General features: G+C 45.9%; 1 protein-coding gene across 1 annotated transcript in view; it reads left to right on the forward strand.

The window, feature by feature from the left end:
* The first annotated feature begins 746 nt into the window (after positions 1-746).
* PDZD7 (PDZ domain containing 7) overlaps positions 747-17,698 on the forward strand; it is a 28,070-nt gene continuing 11,118 nt past the window's right edge. Inside the window, exons 1-8 of the mRNA XM_056850442.1 lie at positions 747-939; positions 3,621-3,761; positions 5,009-5,183; positions 8,054-8,230; positions 10,542-10,689; positions 11,273-11,333; positions 13,143-13,619; positions 14,484-14,669. Coding sequence (XP_056706420.1) covers positions 747-939; positions 3,621-3,761; positions 5,009-5,183; positions 8,054-8,230; positions 10,542-10,689; positions 11,273-11,333; positions 13,143-13,619; positions 14,484-14,669 — 1,558 coding nt within the window. The remainder of the gene's footprint in view (positions 940-3,620; positions 3,762-5,008; positions 5,184-8,053; positions 8,231-10,541; positions 10,690-11,272; positions 11,334-13,142; positions 13,620-14,483; positions 14,670-17,698) is intronic.

A 17,698-nucleotide genomic window follows, 5' to 3' on the forward strand; every position in this document is an offset into this window, starting at 1 on the left:
GGCAACATATGGCAGGTCCATAGGGTTTTCAAGGCAAGAGACGAACTTGGTTGTCTTCCTTGATGGTCTCTCATCCTAATACTAACCAGGGCAGATCCTACTTATCTTCTGAGACCCAATGAGATCAGGCTAGCCATGGCCATCCAGATCAGGGCACAGGAGTAACAGTTACACTGAAATTCTTACAGTCACAACTTATTTTTTAAATTGAATTTTTTCAATTTTTTGAATGGTATAATACGTTTTAAAATATGATTGTCCTAAATGCTTAGAAGCTTGAGGGAGGACAAGGAATTTGTTTCCTTGGATAGGATGTTTGGCTTCGAGGAGGAAAATCTTGTTGCGTAACCAAAGAGGTTTAATGAGAGTATGGAATCTGACTGGATCTTTGTTATTATCTTTCATGCAGCAAATCTGTGTGGAAGAAGCCTGGGTCTGGACCTATGAACAGCACTGGATCCTGCATTTTAAGAACAGATACATTTTTCCAAGGACAGACCTCAATGGTAACAACCACAAAACAAAATGAGGTCACATGAGATAATACTATGATTCATTGGAATATGTCCAGCATCTGTTTCCACTGGTGGGAAGCAACTTAGGGGCCAAAATGTAACAAACTAGCCCAAAACTACTGAAGAAGTAAAGCTTCTCCATTGGCCAGAACTCAGAGAGTTTGTCCAAATCATCCACAGATTGTCCAAGAGCGAGAATCCCTCCATGAACACCCAGCATCCAGTACAGCCATGGCACATGCTCTTGATTCATTCCAGGGGGAAATTATTTACCCCACTCACTCTCGGGGCTCCAGTAGTGATATCAGCACTGCTCACCGTCTCCTACTGAGTAAGCAGAACCGGATGGTGAATGGGAACCACCGAGGCATCCGTACTTCATCTCCCATGGGAAGAGTTATCCTCATCAACTCACCCATTGAAGGTATTACAAGGGCAAAGATGGGGGATGGGAGTACACACTGCATTTTTCCTAGCCATGTTTCTACCTAGATTTCTGATGTGGTTTGAGATCAACCCATGGGGGAAATCTGTTGGTTAACCATCTTAGTGGCTTGTCTTCCATGCGTATACTGGCAAATACAAAAATATCCACAGTGGGAAGCCCAGCCAGTAAAATGTTTCCGCAATCACAGGTAGCCTCCCTTGTAGAAGTTTCAGTCATGAGGGAATTTCAAAAAGGTGAGAGAGCATGAGAAAGAAGTACCCCTTTCGAACTGAGAATGAAGAATTAGTAAGTGCATGAAGTACTCAAAGAGTCTTCCTTTTTATCACATGTATTCACAGAAGTGTACTTTGAAAGCTTCATGCATGATTATTATTGAAAGGGGCCACTTATTTTTTTTTTAAACTTGGGGGTTGCTGTTTTTCCTTAGCACCTCCCAAAACTACTTCTTCACTGGAAGTACTTGGCAAAACCATCATACACTTTGCTGTTCTAGATAGGGCTGGAGCTTGATCTGCTTCTGTTGCTGACCCCCCCCCCCCCAGGACCATCTCCGCCATCCCTGTCAGCAGGCAGAAAATATTTCTGTACAGATTGTGTCTATAACTGGAACTGCTGCTGCTGTCAGCCTACCTGGGCCCTTCCATGGAGCCGGAGTGTGCCTGCGGGCAGAAAATCTCCAGCAGCCTCACCCACAGAGGGGATAAAGAATGAAAAATGAACAAAAAATGAAATATGAAAGAAACAACACAATATTTGAAATCTAATGAAAATGAAGGGTTCCTTTTTTGTATACTCTAGATTTAGTGGCTATGAGACACATTAAACCATTTGCCTCTCACACATTGTTGAACGAAAGGGGATCCGTGCTAGCCATTGGAGGGATGGGCTAGACAGGCGGCATCATTTTGCAAAGGCTTTGAGCAGTGTTGTTTGTCATGCTCCTTTCCTTGCAAGTGTAGTTGCAGACCTTTAGGAGAGCACAAGAGAAAGTGTTGTCCTTGACATAACTTTTGAAAACATGCCAATACGGAACCAACAAAATGTAAATATGTGAGCAGATAATCCACTTTTGTGACCATTATGTATTTCAGTATGCCCCATGCATTTTGACACAGGTTGGAGTTACTGTGACCGTTGCAAGGGATCTAGGAGGGCACTGAGCATGTCGAAGTGCCCAGGGCAGAGGTGAATTCTGGGGAAAATAAAGGAAAGTGATTCAAACTGCTTCCATTACACCAGCCCTGTCTCAGTCACAGTATCTGGCTGGCAGCTGCTGCCACAACCCACCCCTTACAAAAAAGAAAGAACACCTCTATGCTCAATGAATGCAACTCCTTAAATCAGCAAAGGAAGCCAAAAAGATTTCCACAATGTGTCACATGCAGTCATGCATCAAATAATTACGCTGTATTGCAGGAAATTACATTGTATTGCAGATTGAAATTAACATATACAAATTCTCTATTGCATGTAATCTAAAACGATACACTATGCATTGAAATTAACATAAATGAAGTCTCTGAATAAATTCGTAGCTTTGCACAGGCAATCTCTCTTTGTAGTGCTGTAGTCTATCCCTTCCAGGATACCAGCCCATGGCATCCTGGAGGGGATAGACTTACTGGAGGAGCGTTACCCACTGTCAAGTTCAGTTTTCATTTGTGTGATCCTGGGAGACCTGCCTATATTTTGTCTAGCCCTGGAGTTCTTTCCATTTCTCTACCTTAGAGAGTGTTATTTGTTTAATGACCCTAGAGAGGAATTAGTGATATTACTATGCCGTAGAGCTGAGCATTAGCAAAACTGGGCTTTGTTTTGAAATGGAACTATATGGGAGCTCCCTGATTTAGAGATCACATTCATCCTGGTCCTTTCAAAATTCCTTGTGGATCAAGACTTTTCATTTGCACCATGACAAAGAAAATTTCACCCCATTCCCATATTGATAAATTTAAAACTACCACTACCTGACAAAAGGAGCAGAATGCCCAAGTTCTGTGTGGTGTAGTGGTTAAGAGCGGTGGTTTGGAGTGGTGGACTCTAATCTGGAGAACCAGGTTTGATTCCCCACTCCTCCACATGAGCAGCAGACTCTAATCTGGTGAACCGGATTGGTTTCCCCACTCCTACATGACGCCAGCTGGGTGACCTTGGGCTAGTCACAGCTCTTAGACTCTCTCAGCCCCACCTACCTCAAAGGGTGTTTGTTGTGGGGAGGGGAAGAAAGGTAACTGTAAGCTGGTTTGCTTCTTCCTTCAGTGATAGAAAAAGTTGGAATATGAAAACCAACTCTTCTTCTGTGGCAGTTTTTAATATACTCACAGTGCATGAGAGAAAGTTGATTCTGTCCCTGTGTGTGCCTTGACAGAGAAGATGGAGTTTAGCACAAGCCCTTGGTGTCATCACAGGAAGTAATCTATCAGGAATTTGACAGGTAGTGCCTTGTTGTCAGTTCTGGGCCTAGTGGCCCATGGGAAGAAAGAGCCTGACCATCACAGAGCAGGTGGGCAGCTGTGCATTTTTCCAGAGGCTCTGTCTGTTATTACTTTCCCAGGTAGGCAAGCTTGTGTTTTGAGGTGAAGGATGGCAGCCTGCTGGCCAGGGAGGAGTAGCAGTGTCACTACTCATAGTTACACCGTGTTGTATCCCCACCACAGCAAACAGTGATGAGAGTGATGCCATCAATACCATTACAGTAGAAAAGAGCGCAGGTGGGAAGCTGGGCTTCAGCGTGCGTGGGGGTTCGGAGCATGGCCTGGGTATCTTCGTCAGCAAGGTGGAGGAAGGCAGCAGCGCAGGTAAGCAAAACCTCTTCTATGCTACCAGCTTTAAAAAGGACTCAAAAGTCACTTGCCATTTCTACCCATAAACCCAGAAATTATTTCTAGTTCCCACCACACAAGTCTTAAATATTAGTCAATAAGATGGTTATCTAGGGACACTAGTCCCCCAACACAGCCACACACCTGGCTTCTCATCCTTGTAGAACCAGTGGTGGACATATCACAACAATCCAGGCAACATAGCTCCATTGAACACTCACTCACCAAACAGTTTTGCAAAGTGTTAAATCGTTGTGGGAAAACATCAGAATTCTATGAGATCACAAAATTTTAGATTCTTTCCTATGTTTACTTGATGCTCCGGGGAATCAGTGTTTTTATGAAGCACAAAAAAATGATTTCCTTCCTGCTGTGGTGGTGGAAAGTGCCTTCGAGTAACAGCTGACTCATGATGACCCCATAGGGTAGTTGACGGCAAAAAAAAAAAATTCAACAGCAAGATTAATCATTACAAACTTCTGGGAAAAGACAACAGACACCCTGAAGGGTACCATTATGTGGAATATTCTGATTATAAAAAACTGACCCATCCAGGGCTGGTTCCAGGTGTGGGGGCAAGATGCCCTCTAACCTCCCTTCTATACGCACATAACCCTCCTGTAGCTGAGCATGACATTTTCACACTCCTTTCTGACACTGCCAACAAGACTAAAAATAGTGTAAAACAGTCCTGCACCATTCTTTCCAAGTGTCTCTCCAGACCCAGCATCAAATGGAAAATTGCTTAAAGGCCCTTGTGGCATCACAGGGGTCTATGGGGTGATCTTGCATTTGCTAGTGGGACTAAGTGTATACAGTTGGTAGTGGGGCCTCTAATGGACCATAGGTGGGGCTTGGGAAATACCTGACCATGCCGACTTTGATACTGGTTCTCAATCTACCGTATGTGTATATGTGAGAAACAGCCCACGGAGAACACATACCTTGAAATGTGGTTCTTTCTTTGTGTAAGTTAATAGCCAGTTAATAAACCAGACTTGTCTTTTTGATACAGCTCAAAATACAAATCCCTGAAAATTGTGGGCTCCTCTTTTAAGAAATATTCTTCTTCTTATGCTTCTTCTTATTCTAAAACGTGTGTTGTATTTTGCAGTTTGTTTTGTTGTAGTAGTGCAGTTGGCTTGATATGCAAATAATCTGGAGGGAAAGAAAACTCACTAGTCCCTAGGCCACATTGAGCTATCTGTATTTAATATCCACAGAACTGGCTGGGCTGTGTGTTGGAGATAAAATCACAGAGGTGAACAGTGTGAGCTTGGAGAACATTACAATGGGGAGTGCAGTGAAAGTCCTGACAGGGAACAACCGGCTGCGGATGGTTGTGAGACGCATGGGCAAGGTGCCAGGGATAAAGTTCTCCAAAGAAAAGACCACATGGTAAGTGAGACTGCCTACTTAGGGGAGCACCCTATTGTCAGCAGGCCTTAGGTAACCAAAAATCACAATGCGCTGTTTGTCTGGGCCAAGGCAAGTGTGCTGGGCTCAGCAGAGCAGAGAAGGAGAGATCAAGTTTCTCGAGATAGAAGGAGATGATATCAGAGTGAACTCTGACCAGGGACAGGAGAGGGAGAGGTCAAGATGATGTGGGGTTACTGGGCTAAACTCACTCCTCCAACTTAAATCACAAGGGGACCGTGGCTGGAAGGGGACTCCCTTGGCACTTGGAATCAAATAGGGATCAGCAAAGAAATAATAGTTCAAAAAATGTGGGAAGAGGAGAACCAAGATTACGTCAATGGGGCTGTGGGGGGGATCCCGGCAGTGACTGAAAAGCTGTGAGGGGTACTTGAGAGGAGTTTGTAAGCCTAGTATGGAGGGATGCATGACCAAGCTATGGTGCATGGAGAGTTAAATAGCAACAGGTCCTGATCTAGACCAAATGCCTTGCCAATATCCAACATGTGAAATAAATTTTCTTCCCAACATTTCCCCTCAAAATTCTCCTTTGCAAATGTTGATATTGAATAATCTCTCAATGTTGTCTTGTGGCTCACATTTGACAGATTCTTCAAGTATCTGATTTTTGTATTAGACATTTGGTGATAGTTCATTTTAATATTTGGTGGCTGCCATCTGATATTCGATAGTTGACATGCAATGGTAATTAGGATTCAACAGTATCTATAGCTGATTTTTATTTGTTTGTTCATTTACTTCATAGTCTGCCTTTCTCACAGTGACTCAAGGCAGATTACACAGTGTAAATCAATCCAATCAATAGGATGCAATAGAATAATAAACAATGTAACAGGACTAGGATTACAGCAGTCTGAAACAATGCATACAGTAATAGACATGATATCTTAAACCAGGGGTGGGGAACCTCAGGCCCGGGGGCCGTATGCGGCCCCCGAGAACATTTTATGTGGCCCTCTGGAGATCTGGGGCCCTACTGCAGAGGTGGGACGCAGGGCGGCCCTCCCAGAGGGTGTTCCTGGCTTACAGCGGCGCTGCGGCGCCCTTTGGACCTCCTCTCGCCGACTGTTGGCTGTTGAGCAGCAAGAGGGAGGGGGAAAGAGGCTGGCGGCTCCCGGCGACAGAGCATGCATGCAGGAGCCGATCGGGCTTTGGGGGGGGGCCCTTTTGTGGACTCTGGGGAGGAGAGGGCATGGAGACTGGGGCCCGGTCGCACGTGGCCAGCGTGCGCGGGTGTGTGTGTGTGGGGGGGGAGGCTTTTCTCTCTTTTCCTGTCACTCTTTCTCCTTTCTCTCCCTCTCTTTCTCCCTCTTTTTCTGTCTCTTTCTTTGTCTCCCTCCATCCTTTTCTTTGTCTCCCTCTGTCCTTTTCTTTGTCTCCCTTTGTCCTTTTCTTTGTTTCTCACTCTCTCTCTCTCCATTTCTTTCTCCCTTTCTCCTTCCCTCCCTTTCCCTCTTTCTCTGTTTTCCTTCCTCCCTTGCCGATCGACTGTGGGCTGCGCCCCCCTGGCACCTCATTTGCTCGGGCCCACTGCTGGCTGCCCTTCCGCCTGGGAGGGGGGAGTGGGGGCACCCTGCAGGCCTTCTCTGTGTGGCCTCCCCTGGGGTTGCCAACCTCCAGGTGGTGGCTGGAGACCTGGCAACCCTAGCCTCTCCCTCCCCACACACCTGGAGATTTATACTTGGTATGGCCCCTGAATGATGTCATAAATGTGCAAATGGCCCTTGGCAGGAAAAAAGTTCCCCACCCCTGTCTTAAACAATGCAGAAAATGGTATTATATACATATAAAAACAAAGCAGTGAGAGTAGACTAATACATATAGCAAAAAAATAATTGTAGGTTTTAAATTTTGCTTTCAGATAACCCTTTTCCCATTGACTTGACTGCCAAGGTGTTCTTGCATCTTTGTCATGGACCATTGCAGAAGGGTCTGCCATATGTTCTAGGGCATACTGTTACTTCACAGTCATGCAGTTGGGTCTCTCTATCATCCATTGTGAATGGACAGTGTGTCCCAGAACAAACCCAACATTCCCCTCTGGCTGAGTGCTCAAGAAGCATTTTTTTTAATCTCACACCATTTGACAGATAATGTGCAATGATCATTAGTATTTGACAGCTTCTAAAACTTGATATTTAAAACCCAGCCAAACAATCCAGAAATGCTAATAAATCTAAATTGCAACTTGGAGGTTTAAAAATCACATTCAAATTCAAATTTTTAATTCACAACATGAAGCTGAAAAATTCACCAAGTATGAAAAATTGCAAAGATTTATTTCAGCTTTACAATTCCCTCTGAGATACCAGCTGCTAAATCCAGCTGTGCTCCCTTGAAGTCACACCCTCTGATTTCAAACCTTAATGATGTATGTGGGTAGGCTGTGGTGACTTAAAGCAGATGGAAGGGAAAGGCAGGTTCTGAGACCAAGCTCATTTGTGCTAGAATTAGATTCTGATTAAACTCAAATCCTAGAACTCAATTTTCAGGATTCATTGTCCAGGCTGCAAAAGCTTGCTAGGTACTATAAAACAGATTGATCTGTTTTTCTTGGGTCAGAGTGTAGATCCATTAGTAATAATTTATACAATCATAGTAATCCTTACAATAGCCCTATAAAATAGGCTGGTGATATTACAGACTGAAGACTGAGGCCAAGAGAGAAAAGCTTACCTGAAGTGATTGTAGGATTTGAACTGGTTACCTCCAGGACTACATCTTAAGCTCCTGTTCTCCTGGAGCAGAAGTGAAATGTAAAATCTAGTGTAGATTCCAAGGGTAAAATCCTTGGAATCTACACTATTGGGAAATTCTTCTGCTCGCCACAGGGTTGATGTGGTAAACAGACGCTTGGTTGTGGAGAAGAGTGGCTCAACCCCCTCAGACACCAGCTCTGAGATCGGCAGGCGGCGGATTGTCCACCTCTACACTACATCGGATGACTACTACTTGGGTTTCAACATCCGTGGGGGAAAGGAGTATGGCCTTGGCATTTATGTCTCCAAGTAAGTGTTGGTCCTGTAAAGCTTAGGCTGGAACCCTCATTGGTTGACTGCTTCGGATTCAGAGACTACCTGGTTCTGGTTATTATCACTTCTTTGTTCTTTTGAACTGTTCAGATTCTAGGAATTCAGGCTATCATAAGTAGGAAACATACTATTGGCAGAGTTTGTTCATATTTTCCATGTCTGTACAGATTTCTATCTTCCTACTGTTTCGGGGGGGGGGAGGCTTTTGCCGGCTGGAAAGAGCAGCAAGTGGTACGCTTTTGAAAACAACCAAAGAAAGCTAATATGAAACTGCTTGATACCATTTAGATGAGCGGTCCATTGAGCCCAGATTGTCTGCTCTGACTGCTAGCAGCTCTCCAGAGTCTCAGGCAGAGAAGGGGTCTTTCCTAGCACCTGCAATCCTGTACTAGAGATACCAGGGGTGGGACCTGCTGCCTGCAAAGTATGCTCTTCTCCACCGATTGATGGCTGCTGCAAAGCAGTGTAGTGCAAACTTTTTATTCTGTTGCCATCCTCGTTCTGAAAACTGAGTTGTGAATAAAGACTACCTGGGACAGGTACTGGGTCACATGCTCTAGATGACTGGCTAGCTGCCCTTTAAAGCAGCTAATCCAGCCTTTTGTACGCACAGTTTGGAGAATCTATGATTCTATGAATTAGAGTAGATTTTTTTTCTATTCTTTTGGTACATGACTGTGGATACACTGGAGATTGTGATCTAAGCTGTGATTACAAGTATAGAATCAGGGTAAAAGTGTATGTTTTTTGCATATAGCATTGCTTTATGAGTGTCGCTCCTCCCTCCCCCAATCTTCTGGACTATTTTTTCAGTCCAATTTGAAACATCTCCAAACACATCTCAGCCACAGGGATACCAAACGTTAAAACAAGAGACACTGTGGCTGTTGACATACTGATCAGGTCCTTTTTTCTGCACAGCCTGGAGGCAAATCATCTGTAGATTTGAACAGATGTGCACAATGTGTATGCAATCCTTCTAGCATTGTGCTGAAAGTTTTGTATTTAGACAGCAGTGAACACTGGAAAAAGAAAGTGTTTCTAGTTCTTATTGAGGGTCTAACTGCATATGATGCTGTGGGATCAGAATCAAATCCCCAGAGAAGCGATTTCATTGCAAAAAAAGCTGCTGAGGAGGACAGGGGGGGCAATATGGATTGGCAGTTGTAGCCCTCTTCCCCCTATATGGTTTCCCCAAGTGGAAATAGCTCCCAGGGGCTGCTTTTAGTCCCAGTATGGGGGAAAGATGGGCACTACAGCATCATCCTGTGCCTGTTTCTTTCCTTACTGGATCCCTGTTCACTCGCTACAGTGAATGCATATACATGCTGTCTGTTCATGCGTACAACTGTTTCTAAAGAAAGAGCCGCCCAACACACATTCAATTTACGAATGAAACTGGGGACCAGTGCCCAGATAAATGTGGGGTTTCTATCACGCATGCAGCTGTGCAAGCATTCACTGTGACAAGAATTACTCAACACACATACAAAGAACAATCAAGTGTACACTGTACAGAGATTATATGTGTGTTCACTGTAATTTGTGAACAGGGCTTGGGGCTGAAAGCAGTCCCAGGAGGCCATTTCCAACTGGGGAAACAGTGCAGGTGGGAGAGTTAATCCCCACTTCCATAAAAGCGTCACCTTGATCCACAGCTCCTCATGACAGGTTTTGCAGTTAAATCACATGTCTGATGATCCAGCCACAGCTCCTCAGCATCCTGCATAGTTTGGCCCTGAGACACATGAACACATAAAGCTGCCTTCTACTGAATCAGACCCTTGGTCCATCAAAATCAGTATTGTCTACTCAGACCGGCAGCGGCTCTCCAGGGTCTCAGGCAGAGGTCTTTCACATCACCTACTTGCCTTGTCTCTTTAACTTGAGATGCCGGGGATTGAACCTGGGACTTTCTGCATGCCAAGCAGATGCTCTACCACTGAGCCACAGCCCCTCCCCAAAGTCTTACTTCCAAAGTGAATATCTGAAGGCTGCTGGGTTTAACAAGCCTTGTGCCCCATCTGGAAGATTTGGCACCTCAAATCCCTGGAAAGCTGTAAAGAAAACTGTCTTAGAAGGGCTTGAATATTCTTCTATGAGCTACAGCTGGATGAAGATCTAAAGCTGCTGTATCATCCTTGTGAATCTCCATCACATCATCACCAATGCCTTAGAAGATGCCCCACCTCTCTCTGAGCCCCTCACTCCACCTGGAAAGCCTGGTTTGTCTGCTTAGACTGACGGTGCCCAGTTGGGAATAACTCCCCGGTTATGTCATTCCCAGAGTGGATCCCGGCGGGCTGGCTGAGCAAAATGGGATCAAGGTCGGCGACCAAGTCCTTGCAGCCAATGGAGTCAAGTTTAACGACATCAGCCATAGCAAGGCAGTGGAAGTGCTAAAGGGGCAGACCCACATCATGCTGACCATCAAGGTGAGGTCTGGGCTTTGCCAAGCATTGGGCAAGGATAAGGGTATGAAAAGGAACTGGAGAACACCAAGTTCCAAGTGAGACTGGAGGTTAGTGCTTTGCCATGAGAGGCATCAATATGCTGATTTCTGAATCTGGTGAGGTATCAAAGTTCACACCATTCCCCCAAACCAGCCTCTCAGGGGCAGAATCTTTCTTTCTGCCTAGCCAGGAATAGGATACTTAGTTGCTACAGCTGACACACAAGTAGCTGCCAGAGGTGGAAGATGCTCAGATGCAGAGTAACTTGTGCTTCCCCACAAAGCTGCACTTGCTAATGTGCTGCTTGCCAGAGCAGCAGCACTGAACTCCCTTTCTTGTCATCTTACTGATGCCCAGTAATTCCTCCCCAAGATGCTGTAAGACCCAGACTCTTGAGACTTAGCAGATCCAGTTTCAGCTGGGAAGGGACTTGGCCGTGGAGGATGCATTATTTATCAAAGTGTCTCTCCACCTGGGATCGGGTTAGTCTCCGAAGACACACCGCGCAGTGCTGGGCAGGCAACAAATGATCCTGAGACATGTCTCTTCTGTTCCCTCCCTCTAGGAGACAGGGAGGTTCCCGGCATACAAGGAAATGGTGGCTGAGTACTGCTGGCTCAACAGATGTAAGATCCAAATGCCCCCTTCCTGTCTATGCTGGTATGTGATGTTGCTTTGGTGAGAGCCAATAAGGAATGTGAGAGCATTCTGCAAGCAAGCAAGCGGCTTCCACTCCTTGCATTTCAGAAAACAACGCTGCCGCCTCTTCCACCCAGGGCATTGAGCTGTGGGTAAAAAAATGGGGCATCAAACACAGGGCCAGTGCCAGGCATTTTTGCGCCCTAGGCAAGGCTAACCACTTGTGCCCCCCACCACCGCTAACCAATTTTCAAAATGAGATGATTTGTAGAAAAATAAAAGTACAAAACTTTTGATAAGACGTTATAATTAATTATATTCCATAGCAATATTGTGGTACTTATCTTAAAATAAATAATATAAATTGTCAGTTGCATTTTTTTCAAGGAATGAATCGGTTTAAAACTGTGCCCCTCAGGCCAGTTCTGCGCCCCTCTGAGGTCTGTGCCCTAGGTGACCGCCCGGTTTGCCTAATGGTAGCACCGGCCCTGGTCATATGGATACAGGAACACAAATAAGTAGCCCTGGAGGCCTGCTATGGTACACAGACAGACACTGATGAAGCTCAGACTCTTACATTCCAAAGTGTGCTTTCACCCTAGGTTTGCCAACTCTGGACTGGGGAATTCCTGGAGATTTGAGGCTGCAGCCTGGGTACAGCTGGGTTTGGTGATGGGAGGGGCCGCAGTGGAATATAACACCATACAGTTGACTCTCCAAAGCAGCAATTTTCTCCAGGGGAACTGATCCCCTGGAGATCAGGGAAGTCTGGAGATCTGTAGTCTGAAGATGAGTTGTAATTCCAGGGGATCTCCAGGCCCCTCCTGAAGGTTGGCAACTTTATTTCACCCTAAGGACATGCATAAGGTTGCACAGATATGCGAGTCTGGTCCACCCCCGCCCCCCATAGTTCATGAATGGTGGTCATTGGTATCATTGGATATAGGCCAGCAATGTGGGGGGGGGGGCACTAGCCTGATTGGTGTCTGTTATTTTTAAAAAACTAGATGAACAATTCTATTTTGGAGTTGTTAAACCTCTCAAACAGGAACAAATCAAACTTTTGAAATGTTACAAAACTTCATATACATGGGTAGAGAGAGCCAGCGTGGTGTAGTGGTTAAGAGTGGTGGTTTGGAGTGGTGGACTCTGATCTGGAGAACCAGGTTTGATTCCCCACTCCTCCACTTGAGCGGTGGAGGCTAATCTGGTGAACTGGATTTGTTTCCCCACTCCTACACATGAAGCCAGCAGGGTGACCTTGGGCAAGTCACTCTCTCTCAGCCCCACCTACCTCACAGGGTGTCTGTTGTGGGGAGGGGGAGGTGATTATAAGCCGGTTTGAGTCTCCCTTAAGTGGTAGAGAAAGTCAGCATATAAAAACCAAACTCTTCTTCTTCATCATTGTCTTGCTCATCAACATGTAGTGTCCTGGGTAATATGTAGGAGGTAGCTCAACAAGAAGCCATCCCCCAAACAATGCAGAACAAAAGAAACTAGTCACAAATAAGGTGCTCTGCAATACCGGGGAGATGTCTGTGGAGGGCATGCAAGCACATTCCATGTGTCAGTGGCCATAGCAATGACTGTACTTCCCTGGAGAAGAATTACTTTTTCTCAGGGAGGGGGGACAGAGCATGCTTAGTGTTAGGGAAAGGTAATACGCCTTCAATGAAAGCACAAATGAAGACATTTGGATTGTGCATAACAAACGGGTCAGCCTGTACATTAATGTTATTAAAACTCATGGTTTGAATGGGGGGGGGGGACTCAAAATCTCTCTTTTTTCCATGCAGTAGCCAATGGCCAGTTGCAGCAGCTGTCACAGACCTCTGAATCCAGCTCGTCGGTCTCATCCTACTCCTCAGGGACTCCGTTCAGCTCCATGAATGGCCTACAGATGGCCCCTGCCCCAGTCTCCAGAGCTACTCAAAGCTGCATGGTGGATGTCGGCATTTCCACGGAGGACCCGCCAATCCAGAGCCGCGGCCTAGAGAGAGCAGAGACCGCCATGCAGACCGACCCGCCGGCTGATGGGGTCTCCTTGTCGGGGAGCCTGATTACTGAGACTCGCCGGATCATACGGCCCATGGAGATCCTCAAGGACACGGCGATCCGCTCAGACAGCCTCAAGGATCCCTTCCACGTGAGGAAGCACCGGCCCTTCAGCAGCAAGGCAACGACGGACCCTTCTCCCAAAACGGCACTCCTCCTGGCACTCAGCCGACCGCGACAGCCCATCAAGAGATCACAGAGCTATCTGACAGTCTGTGGTAAGTGCCCAAGCGCCTTCATTGCTGTTGTTCATGGAGGTGAAAAGGCACGCCAAATAATGCACTTTCAATCCCCTTTCAGTACACCTTAGCGATCGTTTGCAAGTGGATTTTGCCAGTTCACACAGTAAAATCCAGCTTCAAAGTGCATTGAAAGTGGATTGAAAGTGCATTATTCGGCATGATACAGAGTATGAGCTACAGTGGGGAAGGCATGGGCTCTAGTTGATACCAAGTGGCCTACCTTAAGTGAGCAAACAGCCAGTAGGTGGCAGCCTGAAGACCATAACTGGCCCAGAGGGACAGTTCTTTAGAATTTCTCTCTGTACCCTCTAAGAAGGCCTTGAACCCCACTTTCTGAAGTTCAAGCTAGCCTCCACTAATGACACAGGAAGCATCCCCGCTCCTGTGGGCTCAATTTCCTCAACCAGATGGGATAAAAATAAAGGTGGGATGTAAATAAAGTAAATACATAAAAAATAGATCCTGTGTGGAGATACCAAGAAATGAGGAAGAAGAGGATGTTAGTAAGTGGAAGACTTTTTCCCCCTTTCCATAGAGTTCACAAAATGTACCCTTTTTCAAAACAGTCCTGCCCTCTTCTCCCAAATATCTTGCACAAAAGGCAATCATTTCCTATTACATATGGCTTCATTCTATTATTTTATTTAAAAAAAAACTTGAGGTCATCTAAAACAGTGAGTTTTTCAAACGGGCCATATGGTGCCCCTGGGCTAGTTCGGGTCAGGAAGAGGCACAAGGGGAAGGTTGAAGCGCCTCTTCTTGAGTAATGTAGGGAGGGGTGTGGCTCAGTGGTAGAGCATCTGGTACCTTCTGGTATGATTTTTTGAACTCTTATCCCAGAGGAAAAACGCCAGAGGACAAAGGAGAAACCAGCATCATCAGAGAAGAAAGTCACCCTCCAGCGCTCCAAAACACTCATGAACTTGTTCTTTAAGGGTACCCGGTCAGGAAAGCCGAGCTCAGCAACTGGGTCACCAGAAGTACCGAGGCGATCCAAGTCCCCAGCACGCTGTGATGGGGAGAAAGGTAACTAAACGTATCTGTATCGTGTCATGGTTCTAGCTCATGCTAGCCCAGCTCTTGAAACTGCTGAAGCAGCAGTCCTGTGTCTTTGCCAGCTTCTCCATGATAATAAGGTCCTCTGTGATTTGGGGACATGACCTTCAAGAAAAGAATGCTTCCCTTGTGGGGCTATAATATAGAAGGGGCAAAAGTAGACTGTGAGTTGTCTGACAATCAGCCTGCTGGAGAAATTGCTCCTCCCCGAACTGTAGCTGCTATTTTTCCTGCTCTTGCCAGCCGACCTCTTTACTTCATACTCTGCTTCAGGCTTTAGCCTCATACCTCCTTGTAAAGTTGGGCCAGAAGGGAAGGCACAGATACCTGGACTATCCAAGACTAATTTGCCAAGTAGACATAAACAGCATTGCCAACCCTTGAACAACTCCAAGACAGAGAAGCAGCAGCCAAGGAGCACCTTCCTTTTCTGTGCTGCAGGAGTCCAGCTCACCCACCTCTTCCACATCCTGGGAGCTCTTATTTCAGTAGGAAGCATAAGAGGAGGGTAGATGAGTCCCAAACGCTGTAGTACAAGGACAGGAGACACAGTTCCTGGAACAGGTAAAGCAAGAGTCATGGTCTTGGGGTCAGGAGTCCTAGACACAGATAGAGAAAGAGTCTGGAGGGCAGCTCTGTGGAAGTGCTTGTCACAACTCCGGTACCAGCGTTTTGATCGCTAAACTGGAAGAACAAAAGCCATCTTTAGAAAAGATGGAACAGTGGGGCACAGGAGAATCCTATACTGGCCTGGCTCTTTATGAACTACAGACTGCAGCGCCCACTAGCTTTGCCATCTGATCCTTATTGAGAGGGTTCCTTATTTATAGAATTGGAAATACTCACAGGGTCAGATCCAGGAGTGTTTGGAGCTGGGTTTTCTCACCTCCCCTGTTATGCTTCGTTCTGAAATGCACCAAGAAATTGCATGAGGGGGAAAATCAGGAACCTGCAGTGAAAGGGGGGATTTGTTAAAAATCTCCCCCCTTCTTTTAGCAGAAGTCTACTGCTGGATCCAATCCATGTAAAAGAAGAGGCATACCATAACTGCAAAAAATAAGGATGGTTTCTGCTGATAAAATGTGGTCAGCCTTCTGGCACATGTAACTGGTCATTTTCTCATGATCTCCTTATGTTCCTTATTTTGAAACCTCTTCAGGTGCAAACTTATTACCTACTGGCGCTGCAGTGCAGACTGATAGGGCACTAATACAGGCGGAATATTGATGCTTTTGAGCTTACTGGGATCAGACGCAGGAAAGATTGTGTCCCAAAAGTTCCTTGTGCCGATACAACCTTTCCCTTTCCTCTTTTTGTGTCAAGCACAACACAGCCCAGTCCAACATGGCTGCCCCTTTCTTCACACGTTCTGCAGATTAATTACTTCATCTTTGTTCTCTTCTCCCACCCCTTCCCTTGCCTGCAGTCAGTGGTGTCCAGAAGTTTGTTATCCGGAGCCTGAAACGGGGTAACTAAGCAGGAGTGCAGGTTGTGTCTTTGCCAGCAGCATGTGGCTTTGTGTGTGTGTGCTAATGCCAATGGCCACTTGCAACATCCTAGGTGTGGTGCCACCCAAATCTCCTCTACAGAATAGGCATTGGTGCCTAGTGGATAGAGTGGAAGATCTGGAAGGGTTGGTAGGGTGTTCACTAACAGTGCCATCCTAAGCAGAGTGACTTCAGTGGGCACTCTGCTTAGGATGGAACTCTGCTTAGCATGGCACTATAAGCCACGTCGTTCAATTTTTGGAAAATGCCAGCTCATGCAGTGAACTTCCTGGATGAAGCTTCTTTGAGGATTAATGAAATACTAATTGTGAAGCACAGAACTACACCTGATGTTGAAATGTTGTGACTTGAACACCAGATGTAAAACTTGGCCCTCAAAAGCTATCGGGTGAGGGGGTTGATCTGGGTTGTGGGAGGCATGGCATTGGAGAAGGTGGGCTTAACTCTTCCCCTCCATGTTATTTCTCCTCTCCTGCTGCTTTTAATCCTGGAAGTAAGAAGGGCTGCTACAATATGGATCTTTTCCCCACTACTGGGGTTTAAAACAGCCTTAGGAGGCCTTTTTTATGGGGCCGGGACAGTTCAAGAGGTGAGAGCTAACCCTAATCCTTTCCTAGCAGCGTGGCCCTGAACCATTCCTTCCTCCTCCACTCCATCAAAAGAAACAAAAGTTGTTCCAATCACTAAACCCTGATGTCACCAGAGGGTTGTCAGCCTCCAGTTTGGGCTTGGAGTTCTCCAGGAAATTACACCTGAACTCCAGACTAGAGAGATTACTTCCTTTGAAGAAAATGGCAGTTTTGGAGGGTGACCGTTATGGCATCCCTGCTGAGGCCCCTCCCCTTCCCAAACTCTGCCCTCCCCAGGTTCCACCCCCAAATCTTCAGGAATTCCCCAACATGTTGGCAACTGGATGTCACAAGTAGTTTGTCTCCAAAAGTAGGCCACAAAAATGATAATACCCCATTTCCTGTCCAAGAGATTGTAAAGAGATTTCTGAGCTACCATCACTATGTTACAACTAATAGCTGCCTCACCACAAGTTACTACATCTGGAACTCAAAACACACTAGACTTTTTCCTAGTTTACAGTGTTCATGAGAACAGGCCCTTCTCCAGTGATGGAAAATGGGATAGTTTTTAAAGTTCATAGCGTATTGCCAAGCATACAATATTTGCTGAGTTGCAGGGTCCAAATCCAACTTATTTGTTTGCTGTGTGTGTGTGTGTGTGTTTTCCAGTATTTATATCATGCATTGCTGCTGTCACTCTGGGCAGCCCAGAGCATTATAACTGAAACAGAGAGGTCCATCCCACCCATCATCCAAGGAGCAGAGAGGTGTTTTAGACTAACTTCAGCCATATGCGATAGATTGACTGATTCAAGGTTTCACAAACTGAGTAGGGACCTGAGCCCAGGAGGTTCCCCACATCCAAATCCAGCACTCTAACCACTGCCCACACTGACTCTCCTATGAGAGCAGTGCACAT

This window comes from Euleptes europaea, chromosome 5, assembly GCF_029931775.1.
Source record: "Euleptes europaea isolate rEulEur1 chromosome 5, rEulEur1.hap1, whole genome shotgun sequence".
In the NCBI taxonomy this organism is placed as follows: domain Eukaryota; kingdom Metazoa; phylum Chordata; class Lepidosauria; order Squamata; family Sphaerodactylidae; genus Euleptes; species Euleptes europaea.